The sequence below is a fragment of the Clupea harengus genome, chromosome 15 (genome assembly GCF_900700415.2).
Source record: "Clupea harengus chromosome 15, Ch_v2.0.2, whole genome shotgun sequence".
NCBI classification, from domain to species: Eukaryota; Metazoa; Chordata; class Actinopteri; order Clupeiformes; family Clupeidae; genus Clupea; species Clupea harengus.
This window is the reverse complement of record NC_045166.1, coordinates 15684033-15704032: the sequence shown is the minus strand read 5'-3', so window position 1 is coordinate 15704032 and position 20000 is coordinate 15684033. Positions and strand designations below refer to the sequence as shown.

Genomic DNA, 20000 nt, shown 5'->3' with positions numbered 1-20000 from the left:
ATTCGAGAGAGCTAAGAGCTGGAGAGCTAGAGAACTTTGATTGTGAACTGAAACTTTGGAAACTTTGTAAATTAAACCTTTGCGTTTTGGACAAACTTTTGGTACTTTTGGTTTCTTGTAACAAGCCTAAGAGCCGGGTTGTTACAAGTGGGGGCTCGTCAAAACTAACGAAACTTTGTGTTTGTGGCTTGAGAAGCTTTTTTGTTGTTTGATTCGGCACGCAGCTTTCCGCGTTGGCGTAAGCCTAAAATCTTTGTGTTGGTTGGAAACTCCTTAGTTAGTTTGCATCGCTTGGCGAGCATATTTCGTTTTGTTTGTGTGTACATTGCTGAAACTGAAAGCACACTGTCAACGTCTGGGTAAGTAGCATCTTTATTCTGTTTCTGAAACATTTCCCTGTTAGGCTCAGACCGTTTTGATTTTGCGGTTTATTGTTACTTTGTGTTTCATTTTGATAAACGTCGTCGCAGTCACGGTGTACGTGGTAAGAGCAGTTGTCTCGGGGGCACATTCCAGGGTTCGGTTTGTTTCAATCTGAGACTTTCTGGACCGCTGGGCTTTGTTGCGTGCATAAGTACCCGCCACGGTACCTGTGTGAAGAAAGGTCTACGACTTAGTTAAATTGGGTTCTCTTTAGCGGGAATTTGTTTACTTCAGAATTGCTGGCTACTACTGATAGATTGCTTGTTGGATAAAGCAGACATGGCTACTGAGGTAGATACGTTTGTTGCTTCTCCGTTACTTTCTCCAGGAGGCAGTTGTTTAACGTATCAGCAGCAACGCGAATTACTTCGTCTCCAAATTGATAGAGACGTTGAAATGGCTAAATTAGAATGTGAACGTGAACGCAAACAAGCGGATAGAGACGTTGAAATGGCTAAATTAGAATTGGTACACAAACAAATTGAAAAGAGACCTTGAATTGGCTAAATTGAAAAGTAAAATGAAGCGTTTGGATTTGATTGCTGCAGGCAAATTGAGGCCTGATAATTCTGATGAGGCTCCTCCTCCCAAATGTCATATCCTCCAATTTGCGTGTGATGCCTCCGTTCAATGATAACGGTTTGGATTCGATTTTTGGCTTGTTTGAGTCTGTTGATCCTGCCGTCTACCCACCTCCCGTAGAGAGGGAGGGGTGGCCTGCTGGCAGACAAGAACCTGCTACCAGGTATGAGACTACCAGGGTGTGTAATTATTGCCTTGGCAAAGGACATTGGAAGGCAGACTGCCCTGTCCTTAAACAAAAGGCTAAACCGTGTCCTAGCTCTGAAAGGTCTGCTGCTCCAAGCAGTTTTGTAGGTGTTTGTACAATGTTGGAGAACGATTGTTTGATTCAAAGCCATGTGTTTGCCAATTCCACACCACCTCTTATGATTTCAGACACACACGCTCACTCTGAGGAGCAGGATGTTCTGGCACAGAACCTCCCGGAGGTCTCTTCTGCCTGCGTAGTCACACGAGCTGCCCTCCGCGCTGCCAAAGAGCAGGATGTGGATGGGGAAGTTTGTGGTGCTCCGGAGTCCTGTCTCTTGGGGGAAAAACGTCCCCCATTGGTGTCGCGGGAGGAGCTTGTGCAAGAAACGAAAACAGGTCCGTCTTTAAAACCCTTGTTTAAACAGGGTAACATTGATTTTGACAGCGTAGCTAGTGGCTACTGTGTTAGCGCTGGGGTGTTGGTCAGAAAGTGGGCTCCACACAGAGGCCAGGTTCTGGGAGAACCCTGGTGCAGATTGTTGTTCCAGAAAGTCTTCGTGCTTTAATTCTAAACACTGCACCTGCCTCCATGGGCCACGTAGGAAGGAAAAAAACGTATGACCGCCGGTCGAAGCGGCGTAAGTTTCAGGCAGGGGACCGCGTCCTGCCGTTGTTGCCAGTGGTGGGTTCTCCGTTTCATCCCAAGTTTGGTGGCCCCTACCAGGTGTTGAAGAAAGTGTCTGATGAAAATTACTGTTTCTCCAGCCGTATCACCTGAACATATTAAAGGCTGTGAGAATGTGCGCTCTAGTTTAAAGTTATCCTGTCTGTCCTAACTCTGTTCTTGTCTTTAGCCTCCCAGGGCCCGGGATTCGGTGATGCTTCAAGAGACACTTTGGTTGTTGGGTTAGAGGGATAGGTATTTAGTTTTCACAAAAGTCACTTTATTAGATAGGTTGTCACATGGTAATTTGCTACTTGAGACTCACTGGTGAGGGTTGTGGTGATGGTGATAATGATATTGATAGTGATGACAGTAATGATTGTTTGGATAGCTATGGTAATTGGAATTGATTGTTTGATTGTCTGTGTAGAGATACTGGGATACTTTGTATAGTCTCAGGCTTTGTAAGGGGGAGGGTGTGACGAACCCTTTTGGGGCTCGTCGGCCCTGCCCGTTTTGTCTGCAGGAATGTGTGTAAATTGAGTGCATGCGTGTGTAAATTGAGTGCATGCGTGTGTGGCTGTGTTGAATCTCTGTCTTCCAGGTGCCGGTGATTAACCACCTGGGCGGGCGTGTCCCTCCACTATAAAGGACCGGCACTTCCTGAATTCGAGAGAGCTAAGAGCTGGAGAGCTAGAGAACAAGAGAACTTTGATTGTGAACTGAAACTTTGTAAATTAAACCTTTGCGTTTTGGACAAACTTTTGGTTTCTTGTAACAAGCCTAAGAGCCGGGTTGTTACAGTGGTGTGTGTGTATTTATGTGTATGCAAACTAATTTAGGCTTTCAGAGTGGAAACCTCCTCTCCCCATCACCCCCCCCCCCTCAACACACACACATACACAACCATAGTACTGCTGCTGTGGAGACTCCCAAATTATGAAATCAGTTTAATTGCATGATCCATTTGGGAATACAGACACACACAAACAGACACACACAAGGAGATTACACAATACAAGCCACAAGCAAACACACCTCCCACACAAACATGATGCAATGTCAGATCACAAAAGAAGAACAAGAACAAGAAGAGGAAAGAATACCTGGATCAGTGTGATTTTTCCTCCTTCTTCTGCCCAGGACTGAAATGCGATTGTGTCCAGAATCGTGTGTGCACTTGTGTGTGTGCGTGTCGGCTTGTGTGCATTCCCAAATGGAACTGGGTAATGGGTTTGTATGTCGGAGTACATAGAGTTTATGTAAGTGTGTATGTGTCTTTAAGAGAGTGTATTTCTCTGTCATGGTGTTTTAAAGGCAAAGTGCTTGAGTGTGAGTGTGAGAGAGAGATGTGATGACTCGGTGTGTAATCTCACCTGTAAGAAATATTACTAATGCTGTACGTGTCAGGTAACACACTCGCAGATCCAAGTTCACACACACACACACACTGATCCTGGTACACACACACACTGATCCAGGTATACACACACACACAGATTGTTCTCCAGGGGTGGGGTTGACTGACTAGATGCACGTCCAACTATGACTATATGGGTGTGTGTGTGACCTTTCTGACAGTCTGATATGGGCTTCACCTGGCAAAGCGATCCATTAGTAGTGTGTGTGTGTGTGTCCATGTGTATGTGTAAGTACAAACTTGTTTGTTGGTTTGTGTGTGTGTGTGTGTTTATGTTAGTATGAGAGAGTGTAGGTTTCTTGTGTGACTGTATTCCTTCCAAGCTGCATTCTGTAAATCAGCTCATTTATGGGAGACTCATAACAATATATGAACACACACACATCAATCTCTCTCTTTGACACACACAGTCAGTGCTGAGTACCACAGTAGATCAGGAAATCATCAATCATGCACTCAAACAAACACACACACACACTCTCTTATACACTAACTGAACGGACACATCGTGTGCAGACACAATACAGAGACACACACACTAAAATGCAGACACAATACACAGACACACTGAACTTGTTGAGACTCAGAAGATTCATTTGAAAATAAATATGTTTTACTAAATTAGTTTCACAGGCGGTTAGTTTTTTTGTAAATCATATTTACAGAGAGCACACACACACACACACACACACACACACACACACACACACACAGACACACACACACACACACGTTTATTTACAGAGTAATAAATACAATAATGGGTAGCGAGCTAAGACCAAAAGCCTGACAGGTGAAATGGTGGCACAACGGAGTTATTATATACACACACACACACTCATTCACAAATGTGCATGTTTACACTCACATACTGTATATATTCACTCTCTCTCTTTCTCCTTTTCACACACACACACACACACATTCAAAAACACTCACACATTCATACATATATATTGGCATTCACACTCTCAAACACACATACTCAGACTCTCTATGTGTATCTTTCAAACACACCCAAATATACACAAACATTCTCTCTCTCTCTCTCTCAGACACGCTTATTCACCCTGTCTCTCACAAACGTACATGATTATACTCACATATATATTCACTTACACATACACGCACATAAACACACTTACTCTCTCTCTTACACACACAGACACACACGGGCTGTTGAAACTGGTTAAAATCGTTATTCGTCCCCTTGGGTTCCGAGGAAATATTTGTTGTTGCAAGAACTGATGGGCTAAGAGGAATGTTTCTCTTCATTTCTGGGAAGACTGCTTGATTCTGGCACACACACACACACACACACACACACACACACACACACACACACACACACACACACACACACACACACACACCCTCACCCACACACACACTTGTTAAAACTCAGATCAGTCTGATAGTAATACTGCACTGAAAAGATCCATCCAGTGGGACACAGACAGGAGTACTATAATCATATGACTATGACACTACAGACGATACTGCATATGACTGTACAGGTGTGTCTAACCTAAGACACAAACACAAACCAGCCACACAATAACTTAATAGGTCGGGCCAGGAGAGTCCAGGAGAACCCAACAGAACCCTGCAAAGTCCAACAGAACCAAGGAGAGTACGGATGAGCTCAGGTCCATCTGTGCAGGGTCCACATGAAGTGGTTTCTTAGGCACAAACTTACTCACACACACACAGACACATACACACAAACACACACACTTACAAAAGGTCTGTGAAGACTTTCTGAAGATTCCCCCTGCAAAGTATATTTTGACCTCTTGTGCCTCATGAACTATGCATAAGGGGTAGGGCAAAAGCATTGACTCAAGAAATAGGACATGACATCAGAGGTGTGATGATAACAGGATGTGACATCATAAAGGGGGGTTGAGCGATGAGGACTGGCTGGCATTCTAACCTGCTGTGCATCCACAGCACCATCCAGTGAAGCGACACACAGTTCCTCAAAACACACAGTCTCACACACACTCACACAGTCCACTGCTTATAGATTCTTCTCTCCTTTTAGCAGCAAAACATCTTCTGTGCTCTGAATTTTTTTTCACTTCTTTAATCCCCTCCTTTTCTCTTCTCCTCTCCTCTTTTCCACCGTGTGAGGGGTCACTTCCACAGGCAGGCACAAGTTCAGAGTTCAGAGGTGAGGGTGAATGGGCAGTGATGTGGCTGATAATGTCCATTGCATCAACTTCATCACACATTCACCTCCGTGGCTTATCACACCTGCAAAACACACATACACACACACACAAGGAAAGATTAGACTTGTGTCTCTGCTGCTTTCTCACAGTCTTTCTCACATACTTTCTTACTTTCTTACTCTCTGTCTCTCTCTTTCTCTCTCTCTCACACACACACAGAATAGATATATATTGCTCTGCCCCCTCTTTCTCACCCACACATGAAAGTGAATATGACTGTTTTATTACCCTTATAAGGTTCCCAGATTCTACTATGAGACAATGTACAATTATTGAGTTGTGGGAAGCCAAGAAGGGCCATTTTTAGAATCAGACAATTACCCTCTCAGTCTCCGTAACAGAGAAGGGCCTTGGCCAAGACACAAATTGCTCTGTTGCAAGCAACAAAACAGTCACACTCTCCCGTCAGAGAAACTTCTGGGAGACATCTGATATCATGGTGAACTTCTCACAGCGGAGAGAACTGGACAGCCTGAACCAACTCGTTTAAACCGATTTGTCTTCACTGACGTCTGAACCAATCCGTCTGAAATTATTAGTCTAAATTGCCTCGTTTGAAACGTTCCGTCTGAATTGATTTGTCTGAACTGGTCAGAGATGGACTGACAGCCAAGGACGGAGGGTACAGACGTAGGGTACAGACGGGGAGGCTTGGGGGGCAGCATGAGGTGGGTCACACTTTTAAAGCGTGGACCAGCTTTCTGCTTCCTGTCCAGTGCCATGCTTGGCAGCTGAGGAGTCTGACACTGAGAGGCGGCCAAGTATGGCTGCCGCACCGGTCTACTAGACCAAAGGTGAATGGTGTGATGAGGGGCAGGGCTGATTTCACACACATACACACACACACACTGTGTATTGGTAGGTAGAGAGTGGATATGGGAACTGCCAAACCTTTTGTATGGGGGTTTGGGGGTGTAATGAGGGACAGCGCTGAGTTCACACACACGCGCGCACACACACACACACACACACACACACACACACACACACACACACACACACACACACACACACACACACACACACTGTATATAGGTAGGGAGAGTGGATATGGGCACTGCCAAACCTTGTGTTTATGGACAAGTGGTAGGTAGGTTAGACCCCCCCACCCCCTGCCTCCCCCGACCAAACACACTTACACAGTCTAGGGGGTGGATGTATTTCCAAACCTTGTGGGTGTGTGTGTGTGTGTGTGTGTGTGGGGGGGGGGGGGGTGGGGGGGGGGTGTGTGGCAAGGGGCTACGCTAGGTTGGGTTCTCACGGGCCCCTCAGGACTGAATCTGGACAGCTGTGGTGTTTGCCCAGCTAATACCTTCGGGGGGGCCTCGTCCTCTCTATTTCTGTAGTTTGTGGAGGAAGTCTGTATACCGTCCGTGTGTGTGTGTGTGTGTGTGTGTGTGTGACTGTGCACAGATTGCGGTACACAGTCTGAGGTTACACAGGTTATTTCTGCATCCCAAAACCCCAGGATGGCGGTTTCTTTTTTGTTTACACTTTTGAGAATGTGGAGGGTTTTAATTCTACAGAGGTCGGAGGTCAGAGGCAGTCGGTGCTGGCTGCTGGTGGACGCTTTGACCTGTGCGGAATGCTGCTGGCGCGGCGTGTGTTTAAGCGCAGCCTCTCCTGCCCTCACTGCTTACTGCTAATCTTCTCTGTTACACACACATGCACACACACATACACACACACACACACACACACACACACACACACACACACACACACACACACACACACACACACACACACAGTCACTCTCTCATACACATGCACACAACACAGTACTCTCACTCTCTCTCTCTGTCTCTTTCTCTCTCTCTCACTCGCTCACCCTCTCTCTCTCACTCGCTCACCCACACACACACACGCACACACACGCACACACACGCACACACGCACACACACACACACACACACACACACACACCCCCCTCAGGTCTGGGCACTGGAGGAAGCCCTGATCCGTGGGGTGTGACGGCTCAGAATGTGTTCAGACTGAACCTGGTGCACTTGCTGAACCTGGCTGGGAATTACTCTGCTGTCTGTAGCATACCCAACCTGTCCTCTCTCACATATAAACCCTGTTCCCCCTTTCCTTCCCTCTATCTCTCTCTCTCTCACACACACACACACACACACACACACACACACACACACACACACACACACACACACACACACACACACACCTGCAGGTCCTCTCGTTAAGCTCCAGGCGTCTGGCCCAGCAGTCGGCCTCTGTGTTCTTGCAGGAGCAGTGGCAGGTCTGCGGGTCCTGAACAAACAGACGGCGCCTTCGCTCCGAGCAGCCACTGCAGCAGGGCTCACACACTGGGGTAGAGCTGCAGAGAGAGAGAGAGAGAGAGAGAGAGAGAGAGAGAGAGAGATAACACTCCATTATTAAACCATTGCTTTACTTTCTTACATGCAAAAAAACAAACGAGAAAGAGAGGGAGAGGCAGGGAAGAAGGGGAGATGAAGAGAGATGGAGGGATAGAGGGAGGGATGAGGAGAAGGAAGGAGAGACAGTGAGAGAGTGAGGAAGAGAAATGGTGGGAAACAAAGACAGAGGGAGGGATGGAGAAAGAGAAGGAGAGAGCGACAGGGGAGAAATGGAGGAAGGACGGCAGTGTGAAAGAGAGCGAGAGAGGGAGGAGGGAGAGAAAGAGTGAGACGACGATAAATGGTAAGAAAGAAGGTGGGATGGAAAAAGAAAGATGTGAGGGGAAAAAGTGGAAGAAAGGGAGATAGAGAAAGAAAGGGGGACAGAGATGGAAGGAGAGAGAGAGAGAAAGAGAAGGGGAGAGAGAGGGATATAGAAATTAAAAAACAGAAAAAGAGGAAAACAGAAGGTGAGAGGAGAGGGATATAGAAACAAACAGAGAAGTTGTGAGACAGACCGGGGGAACTACAGGGAGATAGATAGACAGGAGGGAACTAAAGGGAGAGAGAGATGGGAGGAACTAAAGGGAGAGAGACAGACAGGAGGAATCAAATGAAGTGATTGGGTATGAGACAGAGATAGATTCAAAATGTCGTCTTCTATTATCTAGATATGGATGTAGCATTGCATGTGTTTGTGAGTATGCCACACAAAGCTTTAAGACACACTTGTAATCACAACACCAGCCTTATACACACACAGATCACAATGCCCCTCCTTCCCCATCACCCATCTCACATACCCTTTACACAGAAATCAAAGCTGATACACAGATACATGGTCAGTGTCAGAGAATAGCTTGACATGATCACATCAATCACATTGCTGCACCAATCTCACACAGGTGCACACGGACACACACACACACACCCAGCCAAGCCAGACCGAGCGCTCGGCACAAACTCCACACTGTAGCGTCAGCACAGATATCCCATGGACACAGAGGACAAATGGTTACCATGGTTACCCCACACACAGAAAGCAAAGACGATACGGCTGCTATGGTTACTCCACAGAAGCACAGACGGAGGGGTTTCCATGGTTACTCCACAAATTGTATAGATTAAGGAGTTATCATGGCTACCCCCACAGACAGAGAGCACAGGTAAGGCTTTACCACGGTTACCAAACACACAAGAAGCACAGATGAAAGGGTTACTCCAGTGATGTGGTTACCATGATTACCACAAACAGGTCAGTTCTTGGAGACAAGTGGGGTTTGGGGTACGGTGAAACTGCATTAGTGATGGCAGTGGTGTGTGTGTGTGTGTGTGTGTGTGTGTGTGTGTGTGTGTGTGTGTGTTAGTGATGGTGAGCATTAGGGATGAGCACTTTCAGTTCCTAGTAGTTGTCAAATATTATATCTATTTTCAACTGTAATAAACAAGAGGAGATTAGCTAGGCAGCACGCTAGCTCGCGTTTCTGTGTAGCAGCAACAGTCCCCAGTCTGCTATTCATCAGGGACTATGAGTTCCTACTGTGTGGCTGATGAACTCAACTCTAGTCTCACGTGCCAAGAGTCTTCAACAGACATGACTGTCATAATTACCGCTCATCAGTGAGTCAGTCAATACGCAGGTCGACTTTGGTCAACTTTGCCCATTGTGTGGGTTAGCCAGGGTGTATGTGTGTGTGTGTTTTGAGGGCCTGGTATGGGACTAAGACTGGGTCGGTTGGGGACACATACGCTTCCTGTTTTCCTTGTTGTTTTTTCTTTCTCTTTCGCTTTAGGCCTTTCCCTTTGCCCCGACGCTGTTTTCTGCAACAAAGAGAGAAGAGAGAAAAACAAATACACAGAAAGACAAAGAGTGGAGAGGAAAAGAAATACAGGAAGTCCACCAATCCCAGTATCTTCCAGTGCCAGCGCCAACCAATCAAAGCACAGTATTGCAGGATTTGACCAATGACAGCAGACAACCAATAAACTCAACAACAGAAACTCACTAGAGGGATTAACCACTGGATGAGATAGCCAATCAAAACCCACGACTGTAAGTATTTAACAACCAATCACAGAGATGCACATAGATGTAAAACTCATCCCAGCTCCCTTCTGTACAAGCCAGGCAGTGCATGATGAGTTGTGAAACTACAGTACAGTGCTTTTCCATGAAACTTTAACACGCTGTTTATACACTGTTTAATACGCTGTTTAACACCCTAGATGCTTTCAAAGAGTATAACTGATCTCTCAGTATCTTTTGCCACTGTAATCAGCTAAATATAACATCCATATATGGTCCATCTGAATCAACCAATCCAGGGACTGCATTGCCTGCCAATTATTATGAGTGTACACAGCTGGTTGATCGAAGGGGGTGAACTCCCACGATGCCTAGGTCTGACAGAAGTGAGAGGGTTACAACTGATGCCATTTAACTAGAGAATAATGTGCACGAGTGAGACATGTATGAGAAACAGACCAGCATTCACACAGATTTATCAATCGATCCATCAATCCCTCTACCTCAACACCCTCAACACAAGTGAACAATTAAATCCCTCTTAATAAATCACCTCCTGAGTCAAGTCAGAGAATCACTTCACTGAATCAACTCCCTGAATAATCTGACTGAATGAATCAACTCTCTGAATAATCTGACTGAATGAATCAACTCCCTGAATAATCTGACTGAATGAATCAACTCTCTGAATAATCTGACTGAATAAATCAACTCCCTGAATAATCTGACTGAATGAATCAACTCCCTGAATAATCTGACTCAATGAATCAACACCCTGAATAATCTGACTGAATAAATCAACCCCCTGAAAAATCTGATTGACTGAATCAACTCCCTGAATAATCTGACTAAATGAATCAACTCCCCCTTTGTCCACATCTGAACAAACTCCTCTTAGTCCATGGGTAAAGCATTGTGCTGTAAACAACCAATGGCAAACTGACTCTCAATCACTTTTGTCTGTCCATGATAGCAGACCCAGGACCAGATCTGGATTTGATGTGGATTTGATCTGGATTGGATGTGGATTGGGAGTGGATTTGATCTGGATTGGATGTGGATTTTATGTGGATTTGATCTGGATTGGATGTGGATTTGATGTGGTCCAGATTAGTTTGCTGTTAGGCATGATCTGAATGATGGTGTTGCCATGAAATATACCTCTTTATCAAGAGTTGAGTATAAAAGTGCTGAGTAGTCATGCATGAACCAGAAGAGACTAATGACCTGAAGAACATGAGTTCAAAAGCCTCTCACTCTCAGGCAGACACACACATACACACACACACACACACACACACACACACACACACACACACACACACACACACACGCACACACACACACACACACACTCGTTCTCTCTATGAACAGCAGTCAGTTCAACAACCTGTAGAGAGAGGCAAGTAACCTAGAGACTCATCAAGCTTTATGTCTTTACACTCACAAAGACCCTCATCAACACTCTTATCAGAAGGCCACTGACCTCTCATTCACCCCAACAAAGAGTATACAACAGGACACACACACACACACACAACTTGTAAATTCCAGGAGCCTATAAACACTTCCAAAACACACACAAAGACCCTCAATGACACTCTTATCAGCCTAGGGCACTGACCTCGTATTCACTCTAACATACTAGAAGAAATACACAAGCACACACACACACACACACACACACACACACACACACACACACACACACACACACACACACACACACACACACACACACACACACACACACACACACACACACACACACACACACACACACACACACACACACACACACAGGTCGAAGGAATTGCCAAATTGAGCATTTCAAAAGTTGTGGCTTTGTGGTCTGACACCCAGAACCCCAAAGCCCCTGAGATCAAACTCTCACACACACACACACACACACACACACACACACACACACACACACACACACACACACACACACACACACACACACACACACACACACACACACACACACACACACACACACACAGCTGTGTGTCTGGGATATTGCCTAATGGAGTATGTCTTGCAGTCGGTCAGATCCCCAGACATATATAGGCATGCACACACACCATCCCAAAGAACATTACCACACCACACCTACCACCAATCAGTTGTAGCTCTACTTTCAAACCCCCAAACACACACACACACACACACACACACACAACCTACCACCAATCCCTCATAGCTCTACTTTCAAATCCCCAACACATACACAAACAAACAACCTACCTTTCCACCTTCTCCTTCATCTCAATCTTTTGCCTGCCGAAATGGATGGAGGAGAGAATAAGAGAAGAGGTGAGGAGAGGAAAGAGGGAGCAAAAAGAGGAGAGGAGGAGGACAGAGGAGAAAAGAAAGATAGAAAGAGAGATAAAGAGATAGATAGAGAGATAGAGAGAGAGAGAGAGATAGAGAGATAGAGGTAGATAGAGAGATAGAGAGAGGCAGATAGATGGATAGATAGATAGAGAGAGAGATAGATAGGAGTGGGAAAAGAGAAAGGGGGATGGGATGGGAAGAGGGGAGGTTACCTTGCTGTACACTGACACTGATGCCTGTTAGACACACACCTAATATTCTTACTAGTGTCTCACAATATATGTGTAACAGTCTGCTGAAACACAACTGTTAGCTGTTTGTGTGTAGCTGTGTGTGTGTGTATGTGTGTGTGTCTTACCTGCACTCACACATACTGTGTTCAGTAAAACTCATGTAGCTGTTGGTTTTCTGCCGAAGAGGCCTCACTCTCTTTACCTGCAATTACAACAGTACAAGTTTAAACTCAAACGCAACTCTCTCTCTCTCTCTCACACACACACACACACAAACGCAAACACACACACGCCACACAATTTAACAAAAACTATTTACGAAGAACAAAAGCATGGTGACCTTGAGAGCACTGAAACACGTAATATCAGAGGCTGTTGACACCATCCAACTACAACTGCCATATACATCCTAAACAGCATGCCATACCCCTTAACCCTACAGAAGCACGAATACACACACACTAATGCTACCACCATTCACACACACCAATGAGAACTAATGCCATAAAAACACAAACAAGCACAAACACACACACTCACACACACAGAGGACAAGCTACACACACACACACACACACACACACACACACAAGAACAGCAGTTCTAACCTGGAGTGTGACATTGTGTGTGACTACGGGGGTACACTCGAGCGCCTCGTCCGGGCAGCATCCTGCGCAGCGGGTCAGAGCAACGCAGGACGGTATGAACAGGTACTCCACCTCGTCCGGATACTCCGCCAACACATCCACCAGGACCTCCCGTGGACGACACACACTCCGGTTATACACCTCAAGGAAGGACAGCACTGGAAAGATAGGGGGGGGGGGGGAAATAATGAGGTCATGGGGTAATTTTCATTTCCCTACCTGAAAGTCACTCTGAATATAGAAACCTACATGTAAATGGCAGACATAGATGGCGAGACCAGAGAGAGAGAGAGAGGGATGGAAGGCAAGGGAGAGAGCAAGAGCGAGATAGAAGACAGGGGAGAAGGAGAGAGGGATAGAAAGCAAGGGGGAGAGAGAAAATGAGGGGTAGAAGTCAGGGAGAGAGAGAGAGTGAGACTGAAGGCAAGGTAGAGAGGGAGAGAATGAGGGGTAGAAGACAGGGAGAGAGAGAGGGATAGAAAGCAGAAGCAGAGGTCAGAGGTTAATATCCCTGGGATCACATCTACAGATAAAGTCACTCTGAACACATCAATGTAAATGTGAGAGAAGGAAAGAGCAGACTGCAGGGTTTTTCCTGCATAGAGAAAATTTGGACGCGCGCCTAAGCCGTTTTCCCGAGCGCCTACAACAAATCGCGAGCGCCTAAGGCAAAAAAAAAAGTCTGCGATAAAAAAAATTAATAAAAAAAAGCTGTCATTCATGGCGCAATTCAGCTTAATAGTGTTTTGAGCCCTCACCGTCGACTTCAAGGGCGCATCCCACCTCCCACCCCCTGAGCCAATCATTGAACAGAGGCTGCTCCAAGCTTGCCAGTTTAGAGAAGACGTTGGTTTGGATTTGAGATTTGAGCAAGCAACTTAATGTAGCTAGCTTTTAGCTGTTTTAAACCAAGGGACTTTACTTCAAAAATGTTGTTTTCAACCTGCTTACAAATCTGGTTAAAACAACTAGTGAAGGTGTTTTAGAATAATATTAATGCCATATACAATAACTGACTTTATGTTAACACCACTAATTAATGTTAGCTGTCTTAATTATTTAGCGCAATGCTAGCATGCATCTACCGTAATTCGATATTTAACCAAGGTAGCCTATTGCAGCTACTGCAAAATATTGATCGCGACCTGTTTACAAATCTGGTTAAAAAGATAAAGGTGAGCTGTTATTTATAGATATGAATTATTTCTCATGCATCTAATGGCTTACAGCTACCTGTAAAGCATCTAAACGTACAGAGTAAGGGAGGTTGACTGCTAAATACAGTACATTAAGGCAGCCACCAGTCTTTGGATAGCTCTCATAAGTGAGTTATTGTATATGGCATTAATATTCTAACCATCACACATAGGATATATAGGTACACAAACACACTGCTTAAATAAAATACTAAGCCTACTATCAAAGTATTTTTTTAAGATATTGTAGGCAACTGCTAGCTAGCTAGATAATGTCAGCAACTGCTAGCTAGCTGCTTGCTCAAATTCAAACCAACGTCTTCTCTAAACTGGCAAGCTAGGAGCAGCCTCTGTTCAATGATTGGCAATTCATCACGCGTGCAATGCATGTAAGCGAATATGGTCTCAATAGTATGTTTCAAGTATAGGCTACAGCCGAAACCTCGTTATGTTTTGATCAATAGTAATCGAGTTGATAAGCGTGTCTTCTTGTCTGAACAATACGCAACTGTGAGGTGCGCGAATGGACAGAGCGGCCAGCTGCCAATCAGTCAACTTGCGTATGCATCCTGACTTCATCAGTCGGCGCTGATTTTGAGCATAACATTCTATTTTCAGTATTCATGGCTTTCAATGTATTAAAATATCTGCTATGTTGAGGACATACACAGGTGTAGGCTATTATTTGATTTGTCTACCCGTTTGAACAAGTACCAGTAGACCGCGGGGCCTCGGAAGAGGCAGACAACCGCATTGGTTTATCAATGAAAGCTCAGCTCGTTCGGAGGAGAGCGGATAGATTTGTGTTGCATCTCGAATATAATAATATTAATATTATCATTGATAAATAAACCGGTGCGGTTGTAAACTGTCGTTCCGCTGCGAGGGCCAGCCCGACGTGCACGAATACACCTGTACAAATGCAAATGAAATGTCCACTCAAAATGCTGACAAAAGTTTGATTTCCAACGCAGCCTCCATTGGTGGGCCAATAGAAGTTAAACACACTATTAAACATATTTGTGGACAGTTTTAATAATAAAAACAAAAAGAATGGTATGTAGGTTTGTACAATAGAAATGAATAGTAATAATAGATAAACTTGAATTTCATAATTTGTGTGTTACATTTCTGACCACTGGTTAGTTCTAGATTTTATTGATATACATTTCAGTAGTTTGCATATGTAGAGGTAAACCTTGATAATCTTTGAACCATACATGATAGCACCATGGGGCTTGGACTACTGTCAATCTATTAGCCTATCTATTTGAATCTAAAGTGTAAGCAAAATGATTTCCTGAAGCATATCCTCCATTATTTATGAAATGGTAACATGTAAGCTAATAAGGTGACATGGTAACACAGACTGTGCGCGCTATGCGCGCAATTTTTTTTTTGAGCACCGAAGACCCATTTTGACCCAGGAAAAACCCTGGACTGGCAGTGCTGGTGTGTTAATGTATACAGTGTGTGTGTGTGTGTGTGTGTGTGTGTGTGTGTGTGTGTGTGTGTGTGTGTGTGTGTGTGTTAATGTATGTATGTATGCATTATGGTCATGCCGATTAAGCTGCTTTGGAATCTGAATTTAACTGTGTGTGTTAGACTGCTTGCCTTTTTGTGTATGTGTGAAAAAGCGAAGTGAGTGAGTGTGTGTGTGTGTGTGTGTGTGTGTGTGTGTGTGTGTGTGTGTGCGTGTGTGAGGCAGTGGACCTTGACCAAAGAGTCCATCTAGACGACATCTCTCTACCCAGCAAGACATTCTATCTCTCCAATCTACTGCTCTGTCTGTTCTCCCTCCCTCCATCTCCTGATTCCTCTCTTCCCCTCTTCCCTAAAGTTGATTGGCTGTGTGTGTGTGTAAGAGTAAGAGAGAGAGTGTGGGTTAAAGTTGTCTGGCTGGATATCTTAGCGGAAATCTCTAAGGAGTTGTGAAACTTGCTGTGCAAAGAGGCAGAAGTCTTCACAGCACACTCATTCCTCATCCCGTGCACACACAAACACACACACAAACACACACACACAAACACAAAGACACACACACTCAAACACATCCACATCCACATACATTTGTTACATGTACACATACATGCAGGAGTGCATCCACATAAAAGTATTCAGTCTACACTCCAGTGTGTGTGTTTGTTTGTGTGTGTGTGTGTGTGTGTGATAAAGAGAGAGAGAGAGAGAGACACAAACACACACAAACACAGAGGGAGAGGCAGACAGCATGTTTGTTAGTACCCCACTAGATGGAGCTCTAGGAGTAGTCTTGAGACAAGAGCACCACACACCTTCATGCGCGCGCTGTCCCTCCTCCTCAGGGATGTGGGCAGTCTGTGGGATACCAGAAACAACCGGCAGGTAAACATAAACAAAACACAGGCATAAACAACCGGTAAACACATTACAGATGGATAAACATCCCAATAACAAAAACACTTGCGCTACAAAATGTCAGTCAAAGACCAGACATCTCGGAGCTCTGGAAGGCCAGAACATGGGTAGTGGAGACACGTGCGCCCTATGAGCCTGCCAAGTGAAAGAGGCGGTTTTTAATCTTTATTTTTCATTTCGTGAACAAGTCCGTTATCCAAACTGCATCGGACTACGGGGGAGGGGGCGTGTTGCACAGGTGCAGCCGCTCGGCAGCGCAAGACCACCATTTACTTCTTCCAAGTGTCTCGCGGCAGCCGCTGGCAGCTTAGCCGGTGGTCTGATCCGCCCTTAACGACTTCCCGCGTGCCAAACTTAGTCACGTCGCCACGAGCCCAGCTGTCATGCCAAAATACACGCGACCCGCGTGGGACTTCTGCCAAACCACATTGCCCGCTCGTTCGCACAACTACCAGCGGAGACCAAGAGAACTGGCAGCCGCTGCGCTGTGAAGACTGCAGTTCACCCACTGGCAGATCCATGCCCTAGACTCACTTTTAACAGTCTTTCCCGCGCTCATTGAGGGTGTTTTGTAAAGCTCTACTCATTCAGATGCTCTGCGCACACGCACGGGTTGACTATGGCCGCCGCTGATCGGGTGACGAGTTTACTGGTTCCCCAAGAGTTCACCACTTTTCCCGTTAGGCTCTTGGGTTCGCGTGGCGGCAGACAACTCTCCTCCGTCTCATTTCCTCAAACATGCTTCTTGCACGGGGTTAAAGCTCTGGAAACTATTCTGTCAGCTAAGTCTTAACCTCTGTGAACTCTATTTGACAGCTCAGTGAAATGATGACCAAAATCAACCTGTGTCCAGTCAAAGCTCCGTAGGCTTATAGTAATATTTAGGTTTCTTTTTTACTTTAACAGCAATACTCAGCTTGATGTGAACTGCTGTGTTGTGATGTTATTGCACGTTACATTTTCTCTTATTTCTTACTGTGAACGTTCGAGAATGTAAAACGTAACGACTTGTTCCCTACATAGCTCGAGGTTAGGCCTATATTAATCAGCCGGTTAATGGAAAATGCCCCTGTACCTTTAACGCGTAATGATCTCACGGAGGCGGTTCCGAGCAGGCCCGCGTCGTTCCGTCCTCGGACTCTGAACTTTGGGACATTTACCACAAACGCTCGCACTTTCACTTGGGTTAAAAGAACAGTGCGCAACGCAGGCGTGCACAGCACTGACATCTTGGTCCAGCCGACCCGGATCAGTCGCGACTGACTGTGGCCAGTACAGACAGCGCCAGAGTTTGAGTTTTTTAAGGTGCAAGCAATGACCTCGTAGGAGAGCGACAAGGACAAGCAATACATTAACGACACTCCAGTTCACTTAGCAGCATACTGATCCAAAACGGTGCCACAGCTTTGTCCACACAAACACACACACACACTCTCACTCTCTCTCTCTCTCTCTCTCTCTCTCTCTCTCACACACACACAAGCACATTACCTTTATAGCTGACAAACACACGAACGTCACGAAAAGGAACCGCATCAGGATGCCAGCAAAGTTCATGATTTAGAGAAAAGAGCAGGTTTAAAACCCCATATGGCGACACTGCTGGTCGCCAGCGCAGGAGCACAGATGCCTTCAAGGGTTGCCGCTGTGAGAAGTTCCTCGGGGGAAGGGGGGGGGGGGGTCTCTCTCCGCTACAGCGGCTCAGAGCCCATGCTGGTGTGCTCCGGGGCGGCCGGGCCACTGAGAGATCCTGCGTTCAGCTGTTGCCAATAATCTTGAGGATATCCAAAAACATAAGTAGCCAGGACGCATATCTTCTCACATTGTTCTGTAGTAAACAGAGGTTTGCCTCCGCTGCTTCTGCAAGAATCCACATCACAGAAAGAATTCCATGGTCGTGCCACCCCTCTCCAAGCGCGCGGTTAGGGGTTGAACGTGCAGGAGAAAGGTGGTGGGGAAAGCAAAACAACTTTTAATTCCCTCTGGTGAGTTCCAACCGGAATCAGTCCGGGAAATCTTGAAAAGTCAGCCGCTGCGGTCCGTCAAAGTTCCCTCCGTCATGGGCCTGCACTCAATTCCGCTTCCTGTTAAAAGCTCCGTGTCTCACTTCTTTCTCGTGCCTCGGCGGCGTCACTGTCTGACACATTACCCCCTGGGCGCGAGAGGTGTCCGTTCCGCCGTCAGCGTTGACACTGTAGAGCTGACGAGCGTACGGAGATATTGAAACTATAGCGGGGATTTCTATTGGGCAACAGGACCAGAGGGGCGGGACGTTACGAAAATTCGGTGTATTAACGACTCCTCGGGTGGATGCCAGACCTTGACAACAGAGATAAGCCCCACGGTACCGCGTGAGGGCCGACTTCAGTGTTCGCATGTCCCTTTGTGGTGGGTTGTCAAGGTGACAAACAGCAAAAAACGCAGATTGGTAAAGCTGCGTTGGGAAATAATTCAATTTATCCCAAAGTGTGATCGTAGTTAAAACATCTTTTCATTCATGCGAAGGCCACCTTTAGTATCTACTAAGCGAGAGGCGTCTGTTTCTTTTCACATCATGCAGTAGTCAGCAGTGCCCCAGCTCAGGAAAATTAGAGTAAAGCGACTGCGCTGCAAACCTGAATGGGCTTTGTGGTAATTAGATATTTCTGCCTGTCGGTGCGTTTGACCTGCGCTCCTTTTTAGCGCCAGCTAGTCTTGTGGTTTTATACTTCACACATCATTGGATTATAAATATCAGCGCGGGTCAAAGCTGCCTGTGTGCGCGAATTAAACCGGAATACCGGCTCCATCACATGACGGCCTCTCCGGCCAGCAACTCCGGAAAGTGGAAGCGTAGAGTGTGAAAGCACGGCGTGATACCCCGGGTGTGCGTGTCCGTGTCCACCGCCACGTACAGGTGTGGGAGTGTGTGTGCGTGCAGAATCAGCCGGTTCGCCTGGCGCGCGCTGGACATGTGAGCTGCGCCTACTCCAGCTGGCGCGGAGCAGCGTTGTCATGGAAAATCCTCGTTTCAGCCGGCCAATCCAAATGTGTGAGACAGCAATCCGTCTCCATAGAGACACCGGAGAGGACGTGGTCATGTCTCGAGGAGCTCTGTGTTTGACTTTGCCTTCCGGAGTTGATGTCATGAACCTAATATTTTGTAAAGGATATGAAGCCTTTACACCAAGATCCATCCACGCGACATAGAGGGCCAAGTGTCAGACTCAGATAGCGTCTATAATCATATGCAAAATATTAGGACAAATGTGTGGCTTTCTGGAT

At 46.0% G+C, this 20000-nt stretch overlaps 1 protein-coding gene across 2 annotated transcripts; it reads right to left on the bottom strand.

Annotated features, from left to right (window-relative positions):
• Positions 1 to 3851: 3851 nt before the first annotated feature.
• On the bottom strand, positions 3852 to 19303 carry vegfab (vascular endothelial growth factor Ab). 2 transcript variants are annotated; one of them, XM_012826747.3, is made up of 8 exons: positions 18228 to 19303; positions 16634 to 16676; positions 13105 to 13301; positions 12622 to 12698; positions 12174 to 12206; positions 9647 to 9718; positions 7705 to 7857; positions 3852 to 5537 (listed from the first exon to the last, which is right to left on the bottom strand). In XM_012826747.3, exons 1-8 carry the CDS (start codon positions 18291 to 18293, stop codon positions 5516 to 5518), a joined length of 663 nt encoding a protein of 220 aa, XP_012682201.1. In that variant the 5' UTR covers positions 18294 to 19303; the 3' UTR covers positions 3852 to 5515. The 2 variants fall into 2 exon arrangements, with proteins under 2 accessions (XP_012682201.1, XP_031437483.1); XM_031581623.2 differs by lacking the exon at positions 9647 to 9718 and having other exon boundaries at positions 18228 to 19300.
• Between the last annotated feature and the right edge of the window lie 697 nt (positions 19304 to 20000).